Source organism: Oncorhynchus kisutch, linkage group LG4 (genome assembly GCF_002021735.2).
Source record: "Oncorhynchus kisutch isolate 150728-3 linkage group LG4, Okis_V2, whole genome shotgun sequence".
In the NCBI taxonomy this organism is placed as follows: Eukaryota; Metazoa; Chordata; class Actinopteri; order Salmoniformes; family Salmonidae; genus Oncorhynchus; species Oncorhynchus kisutch.
The window spans coordinates 17957920-17980836 of NC_034177.2; the positions used below are offsets into that span (position 1 = coordinate 17957920).

The 22917-nt window shown below is 42.2% G+C and overlaps 1 protein-coding gene across 2 annotated transcripts in view; it reads right to left on the minus strand.

Annotated features, from left to right (window-relative positions):
• Window positions 1-22917, minus strand: part of LOC109889158 (ankyrin repeat domain-containing protein 13C) — a 58419-nt gene that overhangs the window by 34511 nt on the left and 991 nt on the right. The window contains exons 1-3 of one of the 2 annotated variants that reach the window (XM_020480377.2): window positions 21844-22547; window positions 19869-19910; window positions 3837-3941 (exon numbers count right to left, since the gene is read on the minus strand). In XM_020480377.2, coding sequence (XP_020335966.1) covers window positions 3837-3941; window positions 19869-19910; window positions 21844-22222 — 526 coding nt within the window. In that variant the 5' untranslated portion in view covers window positions 22223-22547. Of the gene's footprint in view, window positions 1-3836; window positions 3942-19868; window positions 19911-21843; window positions 22548-22917 lie in introns of those variants that run through there. The other variant, XM_031822550.1, reaches the window with a different exon arrangement.

Consider the following 22917-nt stretch of genomic DNA (forward strand, 5'->3'; position numbering starts at 1 on the left):
GGCCAAGAGCAAAGAGCTGTCAAAGGACACCAGAAACAAAATTGTAGACCTGCACCAGGCTGGGAAGACTGAATCTGCAATAGGTAAGCAGCTTGGTTTTTTAAAATTCATTAAATTCTACAATGTGATTTTCTGGATTTTTTTTTCTCATTTTGTCTGTCATAGTTGAAGTGTACCTATGATGAAAATTACAGGCCTCTCTCATCTTTTTAACTGGGAGAACTTGCACAATTGGTGGCTGACTAAATACTTTTTTGCCCCACTGTATGCATCCCACTCAAGGTACAGTACATACCACAGGATTGCCTGTCCCCCTTTATAACTCAACCACAAACCCAAAGAAACCCATCAAAGTACACTCCCCCTCCCATAGATGTACTGTCAGGATCAATGGGAAGAAAGAGGGAGAATCATGCCTCACCCTTTTTCCTCCAAACATAATGACGGTCATTATGGCCAAACAGTTCTATTTTTGTTTCATCAGACCAAAGGATATTTCTCCAAAAAGTACGATCTTTGTCCCCATGTGCAGTTGCAAACCGTAGTCAGGCTTATTTCTTCTTTAGATTTTCCCATGATGTCAAGCAAAGAGGCACTGAGTTTGAAGGTAGGCCTTGAAATACATCCACAGGTACACCTCCAATTGACTTAAAATTATGTAAATTAGTCTATGATATAATTTTCGGGAATTTTCCAAGCTTTTTAAAGGCATGGTCAATTTAGTGTATGTAAACTTCTGACCCGCTGGAATTGTGATACAGTGAAATAATCTCTAAACAATTGTTGGAAGAAATTCTTGTGTCATGCACAAAGTAGTTGTCCTAACTAGAGGTCGACCGATTATGATTTTTCAACGCCGATACCGATTAGTCGGCCGATTTTAATAATAAATAAAAAAAAAAAAAAAAAAAAAATGTATTTACAATAATGACAATTACAACAATACTGAATGAACACTTATTTTAACTTAATATAATACAATCAATAAAAATCTATTTAGCCTCAAATAAATAATGAAACATGTTCAATTTGGTTTAAATAATCCAATAACTAAGTGTTGGAGAAAAAAGTAAAAGTGTGCCATGTAAGAAAGCTAACGTTTAAGTTCCTTGCTCAGAAGATGAGAACATATGGAAGCTGGTGGTTCCTTTTAACATGAGTCTTCAATATTCCCAGTTAAGAAGTTTTAGGTTGTAGTTATTATAGGACTATTTCCCTCTATACCATTTGTATTTCATTAACCTTTGACTATTGGATGTTCTTATAGGCACTTTAGTATTGCCAGTGTAACAGTATAGCTTCCGCCCCTCTCCTCGCTACTACCTGGGCTCGAACCAGGAACACAAAGACAACAGCCACCCTCGAAGCATCGTTACCCATGCAGAGCAAGGGAAACAACCACAGGCTCAGAGCGAGTGACATTTGAAATGCTATTAGCGAGCGCTAACTAGCCAGCCATTTCACTTCGGTTACACCAGCCTCATCTCGGGAGTTGATAGGCTTGAAGTCATAAACAGCGCAATGCTTGACGCACAACGAAGAGCTGCTGGCAAAACGCACAAAAGTGCTGTTTGAATGAATGTTTACGCGCCTACGGACGACACAACAGTGGTAGGCTTCTGCCTACGGACGACACAACAGTGGTAGGCTTGATTACCAACAACGACGAGACGGCCTACAGGGAGGAGGTGAGGGCCCTCGGAGTGTGGTGTCAGGAAAATAACCTCACACTCAACGTCAACAAAACTAAGGAGATGATTGTGGACTTCAGGAAACAGCAGAGGGAACACCCCCCCCCATCCACATCGATGGAACAGTAGTGGAGAGGGTAGCAAGTTTTAAGTTCCTCGGCATACACATCACAGACAAACTGAATTGGTCCACTCACACAGACAGCATCGTGAGGAAGGCGCAGCAGCGCCTCTTCAACCTCAGGAGGCTGAAGAAATTCGGCTTGTCACCAAAAGCACTCACAAACTTCTACAGATGCACAATCGAGAGCATCCTGGCGGGCTGTATCACCGCCTGGTATGGCAACTGCACCGCCCTCAACCGTAAGGCTCTCCAGAGGGTAGTGAGGTCTGCACAACGCATCACCGGGGGCAAACTACCTGCCCTCCAGGACACCTACACCACCCAATGCTACAGGAAGGCCATAAAGATCATCAAGGACATCAACCACCCGAGCCACTGCCTGTTCACCCCGCTGTCATCCAGAAGGCGAGGTCAGTACAGGTGCATCAAAGCTGGGACCGAGAGACTGAAAAACAGCTTCTATCTCAAGGCCATCAGACTGTTAAACAGCCACCACTAACATTGAGTGGCTACTGCCAACACACTGTCAATGCCACTGACTCTACTCCAGCCACTTTAATCATGGGAATTGATGGGAAATGATGTAAATATATCACTAGCCACTTTAAACAATGCTACCTTATATAATGTTACTTACCCTACATTATTCATCTCATATGCATACGTAGATACTGTACTCTATATCATCGACTGCATCCTTATGTAATACATGTATCACTAGCCACTTTAACTATGCCACTTGGTTTACATACTCATCTCATATGTATATACTGTACTCGATATCATCTACTGTATCTTGCCTATGCTGCTCTGTACCATCACTCATTCATATATCCTTATGTACATATTCTTTATCCCCTTACATTGTGTATAAGACAGTAGTTTTTTTTGGAATTGTTAGTTCGATTACTTGTTCGTTATTACTGCATTGTCGGAACTAGAAGCACAAGCATTTCGCTACACTCGCATTAACATCTGCTAACCATGTGTATGTGACAAATAAATTTGATTTGATTTGATTTAGATACTTGTATGCTCAGTCAGATTATACGCAACGCAGGACACGCTAGATAAACTAGTAATATCATCAACCATGTGTAGTTAACTAGTGATTATGATTGATTGATTGTTTTTTATAAGACAAGTTTAATGCTAGCTAGCAACTTACCTTGGCTTACTGCATTCGCGTAACAGGCAGTCTCCTTGTGGAGTGCAACGAGAGAGAGGCAGGTCGTTATTGCGTTGGACTAGTTAAGTGTAAGGTTGCAAGATTGGATCTCCCGAGGTGGATCTCCCGAGGTGAAAATCTGTCGTTCTGCCCCGGTCGACCTCTAGTCCTAACCGACTTGCCAAACTATAGTTTGTTAACAAGAAATTTGTGGAGTGGTTGAAAAATGAGTTTTAATGACTCCAACATAAGTGAATGTAAACTTCCGACTTCAACTGTAGCTCTACAAGCTTAGGGGCTTGACATAACACTACCAGGCCATGCTTGTGGGACAAACAGGGGAGATACAGAGGCGTGCCTATACCCAGCCTATGAGAGATGCATTTCCTAATGAATTATCTTTCATCTGAACACATAAGCCTGAGACCCTTGAGGAATTTCTCCCCTGATGGACAAAAGGGGCAGCTTGGTGCCAACTCTGAGAGCCATGTGGAGGAATGCACAGGATCATCTGCCAATTTCATAGCAAGTTTCCCCCCTAGTTGTTGTTCTCTCCCACGCAGGTGGGGCATTCAAGCAAACAAGCATGACTTCTGACACCAAAATGCTTCACACTGGGGCACAACGGCAGGCAATGGCATCTAGGATTTGATACCAGCAACCCACCGGTTGCCAGCTCACTTCAACAGATTTTTCCCGTCAGAACCAGGGTTTGAACTGGCAACCCTTCGGTTGCTGGCTTGCCTCTCTAACTGCTAGGCTACCTGCCATCTATGATAGGGGGAACACTGGTCAGGATTTAGGGGCCACTGGGCACAGTAGAGCCGGTCTGAGTCGGGGCGCGGTTGCTTACTCATCTGTCGATCTCCGTAGCTGATAGCTTCTGCCAGGGGACTCCATCCCTGAGCGTTCTTCACCTTTACTGGTGCATTGTGGGCCAGCAGCAGATGGGCACACTCTGTGGGAAAAATAAACAAAAGGCAACAGTAATTGACTTACAGGTCATTACAGAGACAAGGCTAGTGGGAGAGAGCACTGCCTTCTTAGTTCATTGACAATTTGATGATGGTTAATCTGATTTGCACTGCTACATAGCCCAGTGTGGGCTGACTAGAGCAGTGTTTACCCAACTCAGGGTAAGCCATCATTGTAAAATAAGAATTTGTTCTTAACTGACTTGCCTAGTTAAATAAATAAATAAAAAATGTAAGTACCCCCAACAGCACACACTTTTGTTTTAGCCCCAGACAAGCACACCTAATTCAACTTGTCAACTAATCGACAAGCCCTCAATGAGGTGAATATTTTGTTTTGTATAGGGCTACAACAAAAATATGTACTGTTGTGGGTACTTGAGGACCGGAGTTGGGAAACACTGTACTGGAGACATGGGTCAAGCATTGCAAAGAAACCAAATTAATAACCTCCAAAAACTTTAACAAGCGGGTTCTGTGTAAGCATTTCTTCATAGTCTAAAGTCAACAGTACACTATTTTTCCCACCAAACGCTTCCCATCAGCCCTTCGTTGTCATGACAGGTATTTCATTCAAACTCCACTGAGCTTCCCTATCAAAAAGACAAAAGAGGCACCGGAAGCTAATATTAATTCCAACCTGACACCATGCCCATTTCGGAACAAGCTCTAAATTAGAATTTTAACTTCTCTTCTCCAGGGAACGGTTCCAGAAATGGAAGTCTGCAATAAATGAATTGACACGGTAGAATGGCTTCACTTCAAATATAATTCACTTCAAATAATTATTGAAAAATATAACATTTTAGTCACATACACACCTTCGAAAAGGCCTCATAGGATTGTCTTTGAAATATTAGCCGTCCCAATCCAACTATTCCATTATGATTTTATAAAGAGTTTATTATACTCTCATACATTCCACTGTTAGGCTATCTATTTTCAGTGTAGCCTGCAAGTTATTTTGACTAATACAGGAGCCAAATGCTTTGTAGCTGTAGAGGACAATTCATGTTAAACTTGAACATAGATGTGAGTAAGAATGGGATGAAAATAACTGTGCTGTTAAACCACACGACCTCATGCATTCATATGGGCTTACAACTTTATTAGCTTATAGCTATAGGATCCCTTCTGATGAGCCACACACACACACATCTGGCTCTGCAATGCCAAACAACTATGAAGGCTGTAGGAAATTCAATTGTTTTTACCTCTGGCTTGACCACAACAAATCCTAAGCCAGGAAATAAACATACATCAATTAATTTGTATTCTGATGGGACAATACAACAGCCCAAACACCCAGGTGTTGCCTATAGGTCAACAACAAGCAGCACCGCAGTGAGTGAAATACAGAGCTTCTGTACTTCCTGGGATGGGCACTTTGTCAGCAACAGAGCCAAAATGGGGCCTGCTGTTTCAACTGTTAATATAACAGTGACATCTCTTGAAATTGTGGCCTCCATGCAATTCTGTTTCAGCTTTGGCTAATGCCATTCATAAATTGTATTGATAGATAGAGATTCACATACAAAAGATTATTGGAATTTGTTAAAATTCCACTGAATGGAAAATATATAGGCCAGCCATTTCATGGGTAGGAACTGGGACTATCATCACTCCTTTTTGGCAACCTGTTACAATGGATGACTCTAAATCATTGAACAAAAGCCACATGGATGCTCTTCTGTGTAGAACAATAGTGTCTTTCTTTATCCCGGGAACATGGGTCTACCAGAACACCCTATTACCCAACTGAATGAACCTAAGTAGTATACTCTCTCATTCAAGTCCAAACTTGTTGTTCTGCCTTGTTACTCAGCCAAATGTCAGAGTGAATGCACAAGACATACCTCCCTCAGTCATAGAGAATGGAAAGTTCTCCTCCTGATGCAAGGGCAGACTGGCCAACTGGCATTTCGGGCAAATGCTATAGTGATGACTCCTGAATGTAGTCTAGAAGAGGCCATCTTATTGCCTAAGGAAAATTGAAATGATACATTCAAAGTAGTTCCACAAATGGGAGGTATTAGGTACAGAGGATAGTTGGGAGCTCAGCTTCCATCCTCAGGGAGTTGAAAAGGTTTGGAATGGGCCCTCAAATCCTTAAGAAGTTCTACAGCTGCACCATTAAGAGCATCTTGACTGGCTGCATCACCGCTTGGTATGGCAACAGCACCATCCTGGATCGCATGGCGCTACAGAGGGTGGTGAGGACAGCCCAGTACATCACTGGAGCTGAGCTCCCTGCCATCCAGGACCTCTATATCAGGCGGTGTGAAAGGAAGGCCAGGAAAATCATTAAAGACAGCCACCGAAGCCATAGATTGTTTTCTCTGCTTCCGCATGGCTAGCGGTACCAGTCTATCAAGTCTGACACCATCAGGCTCCTGAACAGCTTCTATCCCCAAGCCATAACCAATAGCAAACAAAATATCTACATGGACTGAGTTGACCCTAGTATTTTATTTATTTTTTGCACTCTATGCACACTCACAGGATTCTACACACATGCACTCCAACACACACATAGCATGCTCACACATTTAAACTGACTACACACACACACACACACACACACACACACACACACACTGCTTCAAATCTGTTTATTACATATCCTGATACCTTTTTGCAAATGAATATTCCAAACAAAACGGAAATATTGACATAAGTATTCAGACCCTTTACTCACGACTTTGTTGAAGCATCTTTGGCAGCGATTACAGCTTCAAGTCTTCTTGGGTGTGACCATACAAGCTTGGCACACCTGTATTTTGGGAGTCTCCCATTCTTCTCTGCAGATCCTCTCAAGCTCTGTCAGGTTGGATGGGGAGCATCGCTGCAACAGCTTTTTTCAGTCTCTCCAGAGATAATCGATCGGGTTCAATTCCGGGATCTGGCTGGGCCACTCAAGGACATTGAGACTTGTCCTGAGGCTACCCCTGCGTTGTGTTGGCTGTGTGCTTAGGGTTGTTGTCCTGTTGGAGAGTGAACCTTTGCCCCAGTCTAAGGGTCCTAATCGCTCTGGAGCAGGTTTTCATCAAGGATCACTCTGTACTTTGCTCATTTCATCGTTCCCTTGATCCTGACGAGTCTCCAAGTCCCTACCACTGAAAAACATCCTCACAGCACGACGCTGCCACCATCATGCTTCACTGTAGAGATGGTGCTTGGTTTCCTCCAGAACTGTCACAAGGCATACAGGCCAAAGAGTTCAATCTTGGTTTCATCAGAACAGATCTTATTATTCATGGTCTGAGAGTCCTTTAGGTACATTTTACTGAGGAGTGGCTTCTGTCTGGTCACTTACCATAAAGACCTGATTGGTGGAGTGCTGCAGATATGGTTGTCCTTCTGGAAGGTTCTCCCATCTCCACAGAGGAACTCCGGAGCTCTGTCAGAGTGGCCATCAGGTTCTTGGTCACCTCCCTGACCAAGGCCCTTCTTCCCCGATTGCTCAGTTTGGCCAGGAGGCCAGCTCTAGGAAGAGTCTTGGTGGTTCCAAATGTCTTCCATTTAAGAATGATGGAGGCCACCGTGTTCTTGGGGATCTTCAATGCTGCAGATATTTTTTTTTTGGTACACTTCCCCAGATGTGTGCCTCGACACAATCCTGTATCGGAACTCTACGGACAAATCCTTCTACCTCATGGCTTGGTTTTTACTCTGACAAGCACTGTCAACTGTGGGACCTAATATTATATACCTAATATAGACAGGAGTGTGCTTTCCAAATCATGGTCCAATCGATTGAATTTACCACCGGTGGACTCCAATCAAGTTGTAGAAACATCTCAAGGATGATCAATGGATACAGGATGCAACTGAGCTTAATTTTGAGTCAAATAGCAAAGGGTCAATACTTACAGTACCAGTCAAAAGTTTGGACACACCTACAAATTACAGGGTTTTAATTCATTTTTACTATTTTCTACATTGTAGAAAAATACTGAAGACTATGAAATAACACATATGGAATCATGTAGTAACCAAAAACAGTGTTAAACAAGTAAAAATATATTTTATACTTGTGAATCTTCAAAGTAGCCACCCTTTGCCTTGATGACAGCTTTATTTAATCCATTTTAAAATGGGCTCCTGAGTGGCGCCGTGGGAATCTCAGTGCTTTAAGCGTCACTATAGACACACTGGTTCGAATCCAGGCTATATCACAACCAGCAGTGTTGGGAGCCCAATAGGGCGGCACACATTTGGTCCAGCGTCGTCATGGTTTGGCCGGTGTAGGCCATCATTGTAAATAAGAATTTGTTCTTGACTGAGTTGCTTAGTTAAATAAAGGTTAAATAAAAATTCACATTTAAAAATAAGGCTGTAACGTAACAAAATGTGGAAAAAGTGAAGGGGTCTGAATACACTGTGTATATAAACTCAGCAAAAAAAGAAAAGCCCTCTCACTGTCAACTGCATTTATTTTCAGAAAACTTAACATGTGTAAATATTTGTATGAACATAACAAGATTCAACAACTGAGACAAACTGAACAAGTTCCACAGACATGTGACAAACAGAAAGGGAATAATGTGTCCCTGAACAAAGGGGGGGGGGGTCAAAATCAAAAGTAACAGTCAATGCAGCTGGTGGCCACACCAGATACTAAGTACTGCAGTGCATCTCCACCTCATGGACTGCACCAGATTTGCCAGTTCTTGCTGTGAGATGTAACCCCACTCTTCCACCAAGGCACCTGCAAGTTCCCGGACATTTCTGGGGGGAATGGCCCTAGCCCTCACCCGCCGATCCAACAGCTCCCAGACGTTCTCAATTGGATTGAGATCCAGGCTCTTCGCTGGCCATGGCAGAACACTGACATTCCTGTCTTGCAGGAAATCAGCCATAGTGCCCTTTCTGTGAGTGGTAGCATTGTCATGCCGGAGGGTCATGTCAGGATGAGCCTGCAGGATGGGTACCACATGAGGGAGGAGGATGTCTTCCCTGTAACACACAGTGTTGAGATTGCCTGCAATGACAACAGGCTCAGTCCGATGATGCTGTGACACACCACACATCGATCCCGCTCCAGAATACAGGCCTCGATGTAACGTTCATTCCTTCGACGATAAACGTGAATCCCTGGTGAGACAAAAGTGTGACTCATCAGTACTTTTTGCCAGTCCTGTCTGGTCCAGTGACGGTGGGTTTGTGCCCAAAGGCGACATTGTTGCAGGTGATGGCTGGTGAGGACCTACCATACAACAGGCCTACAAGCCCTCAGTCCAGCCTATTGCGGACAGTCTGACACTGATGGAGGGATTGTGTGTTCCTGGTGTAACTCGGGCAGTTGTTGTTGACATCCTGTACCTGTCCCGCAGGTGTGATGTTCGGATGTACCGATCCTGTGCAGGTGTTGTTACATGTGGCCTGCCACTGCGAGGACGATCAGTTGTCCGTCTTGTCTCCCTGTAGAGCTGTCTTAGGCGACTCACAGTACGGACATTGCAATTTTTGCCCTGGCCACATCGCAACATGCCTAAGGCATGTTCACGCAGATGAGCAGAGACCCTGAGCATTTTTCTTTTGGTGTTTTTCAGAGTCAGTAGAAAGGCCTCTTTAGTGTCCTAAGTTTTCATAACTGTGACCTAAATTGCCTACCGTCTGTAAGCTGTTAGTGTCTTAACGACCGTTCCACAGGTACATGTTCATTAATTGTTTATGGATCATTGAACAAGCATGGGAAACAGTGTTAAAACCCTTTACAATGAAGATCTGTGAAGTCATTTGGATTTTTACGAATGATCTATTAAAGACAGGGTCCTGAAAAAGGGTTGTTTCTTTTTTTGCTGAGATTATATATATATATATATATAAAAATAAATAAGACACACATATACACACACCTCTATCACTCCAGAATCCCTGCACATTGTAAATATGGAGTGGAACTGATCCTGTATATAGCTTCTTATTTTCTTGTGTTCTTATTTCTATTTCTCGTTTGTTTTTGTTCTACCATATATCATTTTTTGTGCAACATTGATATTGATTACTGGATTGTTGTGTTTGGAGCTTGTAAGAAAGGCATTTCACTGTACTTGTGCACATGACATTAACTTTACTTGAAAACATACTTAGAGAGAATACGAGTAGAAGTTTGAGGTAGAAATAGAGAACAAGTGAAAAAAGAGAAGTAAAACATGTTTTAACAAGGGGAACATTGTTTTTTTTCACAATTTTTACCTAACTAAGGCAAGACAGTTCAGAACAAATACATATTTTACCATTTTAGATCTAATGAAGAATAATAAAGTTTCCTATTTTATAAAATATAAAGTAAAATATAAAGTTGTGCTCCGATGATGGGGTGATGTTGAGTCACAAAAAGTATTGCGTCCATCTCCAAACTGAAAAGCAAATAGCTAACACGTGTCAGTGAGTGTTGCATCAGCATGATCCATGCTTATCCTCTTTGTCCAGGGCCAAGCCAGCTGATGAGGGAGTTTAATGTGTAGAGGAAACTGAGTTTGCCTGCCCGGCCGCTGTGGTCTTGGCAGCTAAGTGCATGACTAGCATCCTACTGGATGACGTAAGACAGACAGCCTTATTCCCTGATTGTGTAGTGAAAATTCTTTACATAAGCCTGAGCGAGCAAGCAAGCAAGCAGACAGGCTAGATTAGGCAGAGAGCTGCAGGGAATGTCTGTCAGGCAAGGCCCTAGGAGCAGGGTTTGGCAATTCAGGGAAGAGTTCTATACTAGGGTAGGCTAATCCTACACTCTTAGAAAAAAAAGTGCAATCTAGAACCCAAAATGGTTCTTTGGCTGTCTCTGAAGAAGAACCCTTTGAATAACTTTTTGGGGGTTCCAGGTAGAACCCTTTTGGGTTCTATGAAGAACCCTTTCCACAGACAGTTCTACGTTGTACTGAAAAAGGGTTCTCCTATGGGAACAGCTGAAGAACCGTTTTGGAACACTTTTTTCTAAGTGTACTGACTGGACCACGGCTGTACAACCTCATCGGTAAGACCAGATGGTATCTGCAGATAAGTTCTCTTATCGCGACCTCTACACTATTCAATCATGAAAATAATTTGGTTTGACATGAATCTACTCAACAGATATTTGGGGTATGAGAATATAGGGGTTTGCTCAGCCTGAAGAAATGAGACAACTTCTAAACAAAAACAGGCCGAAGGCAGAAATGTTAGCACAAACTACAGTGCAGCGTGAGCTTCTTTGCAAGCGTAGTGAGTAGGGTTGCACATTTTGGAGAATAATCAGAGGTGGAAACTTTCCGTGGGAATATGGGAATTAATGGAAATGTGAAAAATATTAATTTTAAATATTAATACCATTTAAATGTTTTTGTTTTTTGCATTGTATATATTTGAAGGAAAAATTAAACCACACACTGCTCTTGATAGCTTAAAGATCAGTGATACGATCTTTAATAAGCTTACGTATCGGCCTCACGGCCTTCGTCAGAGCTTTTGTTCCACGCATCGAAAAGGGGTTGGAGGTGTCGTGGAATATTCAGAATTTGTTGGTAACATATGTAAGATGTTTTATATTCATCAAATGTGTGTAAGTTAATTCTCATCAGAATGGTATTTTTGTATAATACTGTGGCGAGGTTGCAGTTATCTGTTCTATGTCAAGACTAAGTTGCATGGGCCGCTGAGAGGGGAGAGGTCAAAGTGTCATCATGTGTAAACATATCTTTCACTCCCTACCTTTTTCTAATGGGGAAAGGAGGGCGGCAGTGTCTGGAATCATTCTATGCTCCCTCTAATGTTGTTTCTATCTTAACCTATATCCTCATTCTCCTCTCCGTGAGTTTGTCCAGGAGTTTGTATTTAGAGTGGGTTGTATCTAAATGACAATTTGATATATGCCTGTTGATTTGGAGGATTGGTTTATGGTTCTGGGGTTTGGGAAAGGAGACAAAGCTGAACGATGAATTATGTCTATGCTGTCTGACTAGGTGTGATCTTCGCTATAAAGGATCCCATTTTGCCATTGTGTGGGGACTCTCAAATTTTCATTAGAGATACTGAACTGTTGAAAGTCAAAATGCTATAGAGCTTATATAATTAAAGATGGACTTTTATAAATAACTCTGACTTGTGTGTGTGGTTTGCTCCCATGATTTGGTAAATAGAGGAAATTTCCACGACAGAGGCGAAGGAAAAACAAATAACTGCTACCAAATATAACAATATGCATTTCATAAATATTCTAATAAAGTGTGTAAATAAGACGTATTAAACACGTGAGGACATAGCAAGTTTTCATTCATTATTGGGTACATCGTACGAAAAACAGAGTAATCTTAAATAGGGACATAATTCATGTTCAAATTCATAACATAACATACATAGGCATTTCATCATTAAGTCTTTTAGGAAATAATGTCTGGAGGGTGAAAATCCAAAAACATTATATTTTACTCAGAGTTATTAATATCACCTCCCCTATCTGATATCTTAACTTTCTCTATGCCACAAAATCTAAAAAGGTAGAAATGTCCTGCTTTAGGTCATTAAAATGTACTGCGACTGGATAATCCCTGTCGTTTCTCCTGATTGAACTTTTATGTTCACTAATTCTCTGTTTGAGAGGATGATAGGTTTTACCGACATAGCACAGCCCACATGGATATTTAATAATGTAAATAACATGGTGGAACACGTAATAATGTAATTTATTTGTAACCATTTTCTTTTATGTGGGTGGCAGAAATATTCGCACTTAATCATATTGTTGCACTGTGCGCATCCTCTGCATGTATAGCTACCATTTGGAAGAGGGCGTAAAAGAGCCTGGCTGATTGTCTTTTGTGGCTGGCAGTTGGCATGAACCAATTTATCGCGTAAATTGCGACCTCTCCTATACACAAATAAGTGGTGGATTTTTAAATTCAGCCGGCAAAGCTGGGTCCGATGGTCAAATATGCCAGTGTTCCTTGACCGCATCTCCCACTTTTCGCAAGTTCAAAGTATATGTGGTTGTGAACATTACAGATTCTTCTTTTGCAGGTATTTTTGTAGCAGTTCATCTTGTGTTTTTTTTCTGACGCCTCATCTTCACTGTCACTTTCCAACCTGGTTGAGGATGGCTTGTTATCAGGCTCAAAAAGCCTAAAATTTGCCTGGATGGCCACCAATTTTTCATCTCTTTTATTGGTCAGCCTGTTGCGTGCTTTGGTGTGTGTGTTCCCAAACATGGACCAGTTGCGCCCTGAGGCGACTGATGATGGTGGGATTTGGAGGATGATGGAGGCAACAGGGAAAGAGCTTCAGATCCATAAAGTCCCCTCCAGTAGGTGGCTGATGAGATATGTTGGCACAACTGCCATATTGCATCTCCATTCCAAAGCCTTTGCTTGGAAGTGTACTTCACCAGACTGCCAACAACCTTATCCTCATCCAGGCCAAGGTGGCGAGACACGGTAGTGATGACACCATAGGCCTTGTTGAGCTCTGCACCAGACAGGATAGGGAGGTCCAACATGTACGCTACAACGTATATGAGCTTCAGGCAGAAGTCTTCATGCTTTTTGATGTATTTCAGAACTGCAGTTTCCTCTGCTTGGAGCAACAGTGAAGTGGGCAGGGCAGTATGGATTTATTCTCTTACATATGCAAGCACAGTCTGCACATCAGACCGGATGGCATGGTCTCCCTTAATACGTGCAATGGCTACTGCTATAGGTTTCAGGAGTTTCAGGCTGCTTACCACTCTCTCTCAAAATACATAATCCAGGAGGATCCTCTTGATGGGGCTGTCCATGTCGGCAGACTGTGATATGGCCATTTCTTGGAGAGACTCCTTCCCCTCCAGGAGACTGTCAAACACTATGACAATACCACCCTAACGGGTTTTTTATTTATTTATTTATTTTATTTTACCTTTATTTAACCAGGTAGGCAAGTTGAGAACAAGTTCTCATTTACAATTGCGACCTGGCCAAGATAAAGCAAAGCAGTTCGACAGATAAAACGACACAGAGTTACACATGGAGTAAAAACAAACATACAGTCAATAATGTGTTGCTGGGCAGCTTCAATGTGGTGCTCTTATTCTTCTCACTTTGCTTGGTGAGGTAGATTGCTGCTATAACTTGATGAAGCTTCACATACCAAACCATTTCCTTGGCTCTCTTGTAGAGTGTATCCATTGTTTTCAGTGCCATGATGTCCTTGAGGAGCAGATTCAATGCATGAGCATCACAGCCAATGGGTGTGATGTGAGGGTAGGACTCCTCCACTTTAGACCAAGCAGACTTCATGTTCGCAGCATTGTCTGTCACCAGTGCAAGTACCTTCTGTGGTCCAAGGTCATTGACTGCCTTCAGCTCATCTGCAATGTAGAGACCAGTGTGTCTGTTGTCCCTTGTGTCTGTGCTTTTGTAGAATACTGGTTGAGGGGTGGAGATGATGTAGTTAATTATTCCTTGCCCATGAACATTCAACCACCCATCAGAGATGATAGAGAAAGCAGACTGTATTGCTATGATTTGCTTGACCTTCACTTGAACTCTGCATCTAGCAAATTAGTAGATAAAGCATGTCTGATTGGAGGGGTGTATGCTGGGCGAAGAAAATTCAGAAATCTCTTCCAATACACATTGCCTGTGAGCATCAGAGGTGAACCAGTTGCATACACAGATCGGGAAAGACATTCATCAGCAATTCTCTGACTACGTTCCTCCGTTGTGTCAAAAAAACATTGATTCCAGGAGGACCATGAGCTGTTGTTATCGATAAGATGTCCGTTTCATCATTTTCACCTCGAATAGAAGTTGAGGGACTTTTGTCAGAGGTTGCTTGTTGTGAACGCTGAGGGAACTTTATGCACTTGACCAGATGATTCTGCATCTTTGTTGCATTCTTCACATATGATTTGGCACAGTATTTGCAAATGTACACAGCTTTTCCATCTACATTAGCTGCAGTGAAATGTCACCACACAGATAGTGTCTGTGGCATTTTCCTTTAAAGATTAGGAAAAAAATGAGTAAAAAAAACAAATACAACTCCATGTACAGATAAATAGTTAAGCAGTTAGATTAAACAACTCCTTTGTAAGATACATGTTTTAAAATGGTGAATTAACACTCACTTAGCAGGCTCAAACAAGCTAAAACCCACATGGTAGCAAAAACTAACTAGCAGAAATTGTTAACAAGTTAGAAATGATTTAAACACACTTTGCTGTAGGCTACTATTTACATGCGTATGACGTAAAAATATATGTGTGGGCTCAATAGCATCCCATTAGTGTGCAAGATCTTGAGAATCAGCTGTACATGTGATGAAAGAGTGCACTGTGCATGCAGAGGGTTGCAATTCCATTGAATTGGGGATAGTTTTATCAAAATATGCCACATGACTTAGAACTGCCCTGTGTAATCCCATGAAAAAAGGTTCACTGCTATAAGCTAACTTCTTTGATGAATTTAAGCAAAATTCCCCATATTCCGGAGTTTAACTTCCCATGGATTTACCAGAAAGTTTCCGACCCTTTGCAACCCCAGTAGTGATGGAGTTTGTTTCTTTCCAAGCGCAGCGTGAGGGAGTCTCTTTCCAAACGCAGCGTGAGGAAGTCTCTTTCCAAACGCAGCGTGAGGGAGTCTCTTTCCAAACGCAGCGTGAGGGAGTCTCTTTCCAAACGCAGCGTGAGGGAGTCTCTTTCCAAACGCAGCGTGAGGGAGTCTCTTTCCAAACGCAGCGTGAGGGAGTCTCTTTCCAAACGCAGCGTGAGGGAGTCTCTTTCCAAACGCAGCGTGAGGGAGTCTCTTTCCAAACGCAGCGTGAGGGAGTCTCTTTCCAAACGCAGCGTGAGGGAGTCTCTTTCCAAACGCAGCGTGAGGGAGTCTCTTTCCAAACGCAGCGTGAGGGAGTCTCTTTCCAAACGCAGCGTGAGGGAGTCTCTTTCCAAACGCAGCGTGAGGGAGTCTCTTTCCAAACGCAGCGTGAGGGAGTCTCTTTCCAAACGCAGCGTGAGGGAGTCTCTTTCCAAACGCAGCGTGAGGGTGTTTCTTTCCAAGCGCAGCGTGAGGGTGTTTCTTTCCAAGCGCAGCGTGAGGGTGTTTCTTTCCAAGCGCAGTGTGAGGGAGTTTCTGTCCATTATCTGTCCATTGAACATGAACATTTCACTTCTAATACATATCAAACCAAAATACTGCCTCGAAACATAATTGATAGCCAATTAGCAACAGATTACCTCTACAGTCCGAATCCATCAAATATACAGACAGCAGCTGTGAAACTATTGATAAAAGAAAGTCTCCATCAACAATCTGGTCAGCTCAGCAGAGTGTGTGCGTACAGAGGCAGTGGGGCTCTGCCCAAAACACACCAGTGACAGGAGGGCGGAGAGGACGGGGCGGAAGAGTTGTACTAATCTGATTGCCGCACGCTTCAGTACGTGTGTTGGCTGCAGATGGGGCACTTGTCAGAACCACCCAGGGCTGTAAATGTCAGCACATTTCAGACTAGAGCCAGGCACATCCCCAAATGGCTTGCTCATTCACTCCCCTATGTCTTTCTTTCTTTCTCTCCATCATCTCTTACATGAGTACGGTTGCACCATTTATTGGTTGCACTTCTTAATAAATTAGCCTAGCTAATATTTGGGCTTTCTCATCAGTCTTCTAAATACAGACTGAGCTTTACTGCTTCCTGATACCGAGGGCCTTTCTCTGTTTTGTGAAAACGGTCCTTTTTAGTGTGTTTATGATATGATGCACTTGCGTGTCAGATTTCACTGGCTATGGACAGGTTCAACCTGGTACCTTGGTACCAAACACGCAACTCGTTATCCTGGATCTCACAAATCCTTTTGAGGTCAAATCTCTAATTTATTTATAAAGCCCTTCGTACATCAGCTGATATCTCAAAGTGCTGTATAGAAACCCAGCCTAAAACCCCAAACAGCAAGCAATGCAGGTGTAGAAGCACGGTGGCTAGGAAAAACTCCCTAGAAAGGCCAAAGCCTAGGAAGAAACCTAGAGAGGATGTGGGGCGGCCAGTCCTCTTCTGGCTGTGCCGGGTGGAGATTATAACAGAACATGGCCAGGTTGCCTGTCATTGTGTCTCTCTGGGCAAGCAAAGCACAACTGGACAGGAGACACAACAGGACAGGGTGCCAAACAAACACCACCCCTAATAACTGACAGATATATACGCAGCTCAGTGATGTTCTGTTGCTGTCTGCCAAATAGGGGAATCCTCAAACCCATCCAGTATTATGCCGCATTCAGGATTCAGCCCATAGCTTTATGAGGTGCAGAGAGGAGAGAAAAAGGAACTGTAGATACTGATATCTAAACAAATATCTGCAACAGATCTGCAACTGTACAGACATGGGCTTGTATGACAGATCTGACTCTTCAGACATACTACACAATCTTCAGTATCAAACATGTATCCTAAAGTCCTTCCCACGGACTCTCACTAGTATTCATCATGATTCTACAGTGCAGGAAGAAGAGAGGTCACACTCCATGTATTAACCTCTAGTGACACCCCATCCCGTGAACGGGACCGTTGTCATCATCTGACACAGAAAATATTCCTATTCATGAAAATCACAAATGAAATATATTGAGACACAGCTTAGCCTTTTGTTAATCACCCCGTCATCTCAGATTTTCAAAATATGTTTTACAGCCAAAGCTAGACAAGCATTTGTGTAAGTTTATCGGTAGCCTAGCATAGCATTTTGTCCAGCTAGCAGCAGGTAACTTGGTCACGGAAATCAGAAAAACAATCAAATTAAATCGTTTACCTTTGATGAGCTTCGGATGTTTTCACTCACGAGACTCCCAGTTAGATAGCAAATGTTCCTTTTTTCCCAAAATATTATTTTTGTAGGCGAAATAGCTCCGTTTGTTCTTCACGTTTGGCTAAGAAATCGCCCGGAAATTGCAGTCACGAAAACGGCAAAAAATATTTCAAATTAGCTCCATAATATCGACAGAAACATGGCAAACGTTGTCCTTTACGCACAAAACACTATGAGAGACTTCAGCTGACCACTGACGCAATGTTGACGTTCAGGCTCATTTTTCTAAATAAAAGCCTGAAACTATGTATTGTGACACTAGACACATTAGGGAAGCCATATAAAAAGTAATCTGGTTGATAGCCCATTCACTGCTCAATAGGGACGCATAGGAACGCAGAGCCTTCTAAATAATAGTCCCTTCCTGTTTGGATTTTTCTCAGGCTCTCTCTTGCAACATCAGTTCTGTTATACTCAGACAATATTTTTACAGTTTTGGAAACTTTAGAGTTTTCTATCCTAAGCTGTCAATTATATGCATATTCTAGCATCTTGTCCTGACAAAATATCCTGTTTACTACGGGAACGTTTTTTTCCCAAAAATGAAAATACTGCCCCCTTAGTCACAATTAAGTGTTGACATCCAGCTCCTTATCACAAACAGGCCATCCTTTACTGCAGTGATTCCCAACCAGGGGTACAAGGATCCCTAGGGGCCTATCCACAGGGGATACTTGAGAAGACTCATGAGACCATAGGCTTACTGGTAAAATGCACATGAGGGGGTACTACAGGCGTACTCCGGGCAGAGCAAAGGTTGGGAACCACTGCTTTACTGTATGTTATAGAGACTAGCACACACACAAAGCAGTACAGTGTCTCCTTCCAAACAGAAATCCCAATAGGGAGGACTACACCCACAATATGAGCTCATGTTGCTGCTATCGCCTGTCTAGCCAATACATCTCTAGAGGATAGGGCGGGGTCATAAGCTAGGGATAGGCTAACGCATTACTACAATCAATTCAACCACTACACTCTGTTGGGTAGCAAGCAAAATAGTGATAAACGGTACCTATATGTAGTGGAAATGAGATTTCCATGTAGTTTCAATTCAGTTGTGTTTACATCTGACAAACAAGCAGTGAACGGCAGACAAGGAACATACGCCTGGATAGTTCACTGAAAGCCCCCTAAAAAATGCATAAATCTTTTAATAGCATGTACTGTAGTCTCCCAGTGAAATGAAATGTAGGCATCTAGTCACAAAAGGGGCATTGCATGAATATTTTACGCAGAAGCATGTTTCTAGTAAAGCCAATACAACTTAACACAGCACAAAAAGACCAACGTACTGAAGTGTTCTACAAAACCTTAATAGCAGTCGTGATCGCTCTACTTTGTCCTCAAACTACCCACACAGGCTATACATTATCCCACTGTGAAAATACATAAACAAAACTATGTAAATTCAGTAATATGCAACAACCAAATATTGATGAGCTAGGATATGGTCTCTGCCTGGATAATTCTGGGATGAGATTAGCTAGCTTTGTACAATCTAACTTCGAACAAAATCCCTTTATCTTCCTTGATCCAGAGAGATGATCACTGACATTAATGATCTACAAGGATGCATAGCAGTCATAGCAGATTAAATTTAGGAAAGAAAAATCTCTAGTCATTCGTACTGCTAATCATCCTCACTGCCAAGTTCCATCTGTCAGGGTATGTGTGGGCCAACTGTCCAACATGTATCCATCTCAATCATAGATAAGGAGCAATGCATAGCCTCTTTTGCGCAGCCTTAGATTCAATAGAAATTATGCAATCTTCACTATTGTCGAGACAGTCCGTTCTAGCACAGAGTCCACTTTAGAGGTTTTAGTCTGAAGGAAAGTCCATTAAAAAGGGGTTGCCAGTGCAAACCTATTTTGGTCAGTTATAAATCCATAAGCTCCTGTTTAGAAATGCATGAGCATCCTGCCTTTTGTGGTTTGACTCTGAGATCTGCGATTGGTGGCAAATGTCTATAGCACTTTACCCTCCACAAAGGGATTCAGGACCAGACAAACACACACATCAGAAACCTAGGCCTTCATGCCAGACAACAGACACTCACCATACACACACACCCTAATGGAACCTGTGCACTACTCACCTTTGTGACCCATCATGACAGCGAGGTGTAGGGGTGTGTTTCCTGAAGAGGACAAAGAAAATACAGTTTAGACCACAGGAGGTTGGTGGCACCTTAATTGGGGAGAACAGCCTTGTGGTAATGACTGGAGCAGAATCAGTGGAATAGTATCAAATAGATCAAACATGGTTTCCAGGTGTTCGATGTCATTCCATTTGCTCTGTTCCGGCCATTATTATGAGCCATTCTCCACCAGTTTAGACTGTGTGTTACAGATAGGCCTGCAAACAGACACTCGAAATATCATATCAATTCCCATGCCCATTATTTACTTAGCCTAACCAATATGTAATTGAACCTTGGAAAAACTGCTGTATTTGGTAAAGCAGTAATCCACTAAGGCTGCATTTACACAGCCAGACAAATTCTGATATTATTTTCACTAATTAGTCTTTTGATCAAACAGATCAGCTCTGAAAAATATCGGATTTGAAAAGATCTGATGTGACTGGTCAAAAGACCAATTATATTAAAGATCAGAATTGGGCCACCTGTTTAAATGCAACCGTAATCATATAGAAGAAGGATAGTGTATGTATGTATGTATGTATGTATGTATGTATGTATGTATGTATGTATGTATGTATGTATGTATGTATGTATGTATGTATGTATGTATGTATGTGTGTGTGTGTGTGTGTGTGTGTGTGGTCAGTCTCAGAGAATAGTGTAGACAGGCACAAATTGCACCTGTTTTAAAAAAGGCAGTTAACCTTATAATACTGTACACTTAAAAGGTCCCCACATAGTCTATACCAAAGAAATGAACATGTACAGACAGAAAGTACCCTTCTGTAGTAAACTAATGAAGAAAAGCCACAAACACTGACAGCATGAGCAAAGGTCTGAATATGCACAAGTAGAATCCTACTGAGAAAGCTAAAAACCCATCCCCATAGCTTCTTCCAGTAGACAGGGTGGCCACATGGCAGGCATCTAGAGTATAACAGGCCTCCCAGTAGCCCTGATGTGACAAACTTCATAGAGGGCCTAGGCCCAGCTGAGGTTCTCAGATGAGAAAGGGGAGTGTCCAAGACTGGCAGATACCTCAGTCTCAGTCTGCTTATTTTCAGACGCTGCATAACTTCAGGTTGGTTTAGAGATTCTGGAATAATAATCTTATACACCTTTAATAAACAATGTGAAACAATGCAGTATGGGAGGTCAACATGGACTAGTCCACTTGAACTGGGATAGCCTTGCCATGCACAAGGGGATGTAGAACCAGCCCTATTGCAGCCTGCATCACCTAAAATGTGCTGTAAGTAAACAGTGGAGACTGATCAAGTTCCTGGTCATGCTCAAATGGATATGGTCCAAAACATAATCAACAGACTCACCATACTGACACTACCACAGTAGGCCAAATTGAATATCAGCACTAGAGGAATTCCCATATCTTCCATAGCCTAAATAAAAACACTACACTAATTTAGCCTAGCTAGCATGTGATATCAGTCAAATTCAGATATTGCTGTTTGATTTGCATTAGGTGTGCCTGGGTCAGATTTATGTTAGTCTTTGAACCGGCGTGAGATTGACAGCTTCCCTGAAGTATGGCCAATCTCATTAATGGATGCTTTTTTTCGATCATTGTATAGGTTGTTGTTGTCCTCACCTATCCATTCCTTAAGAAAAACTTCCAATAAGAACTACGAGCTGAGCTGGGTAGGCCTTGCCCTGCAGCGTTGGGCATTTGGAAAATGGTCATCCCAAGGTGTTGGCCTGAGGGAAATGGTAGAGCAATGTCAACCACCCCAAAAATAAATTATGAAAACCAAGCTTGGAAGACACATAAGCTCGTCTACAAAGCGTGTTTAAATGTATAATTTAGTCAGCTGAAAATAAGATGAAACGATAAATGCCCACGGTACCGGTATTGCCTGGGTCAAATAGGCTAGTTTGGAACATAGATAGGGAGCCATACGATTCTTACCATGGAGATCTTTCTGAGCAATATTCTGAGTTCGAATGAGCGAGGATAAGCTTCGGACATCCCCTTTGAATACACATTCATGGACTGGAAAGCCTTCGCCGGTTCTGATTACAGGGTTTTTGTTGTTATCCTCGATAACGTCGGCGGTTGACAATGTGTTAGTGTTTGCATTTATCTGCGATTGCTGATTCTGATGTTGCTGCTGTGTCGATGGAGATTTAACCAACTTGTGATTGCTAAAGATTTTACTTGCTTTGCCCTTATTTGTCTTAGTTGAAGTAAATGTCCCAGTTGCAGCCTCTTCGTCCGGTTCCAGTAAATCCTCTTCTTTGCTCGGTTTATGATCCTTGCGGAGGGAGCGGATCTTTTCTCCTGTCATTTTCTAAACAATTGACAGCGGAGGAGAGGGTGCCGTTGACGATGACCCTCTGTGCAAATATATGTATTTCGCTGGCAAAAATGCCAGTGGTAGTCTAGATCACCCAAAATCTGTAAATTGCACAACATGAAAATCCTATATTATTCAACGAATAAAAGGAAAGAAGAATGCAATTTAAAAAGGGTAACAAATACTCCGCAATAACTAAGTAACTACAACTATGTCCCCTTTTCTCATAACCGAAACTGTCCCTACATTAGCGGCTCCTACAGAGTGCATCATTTGACTAGTACGGAAGATTCATCTGCCATCTTCCGCCAGTAGTATCGCGAGAGTTTGCAACGGTTACAGTATTATGTAGTTGAGGAACGCTCAACTATGCTCCACACAGTTCTCTATCGAGGCGTATCTCGGGCGGAGTTGAGTTTCGATAACTGGTCAAGTGATTTGCTAACAACAACATTGAGTCACCATTAGTCAATACTTGTAAAAAATATATATATATTCTAACAAATGCTATTCTAAAAAAAATGTGTACATATGTTTGTCCTGTACAACCGCGGTCCTTCCATGGGGTGCTGAATTCATACTTTTAATAAATACTTTTATCGAATACAACCACCGACTTGTGCAGTTATCGATTTTGTGTTGCTCAAATGGAAACGTAGCGGCCTTGGACATACTATGTAAACAGA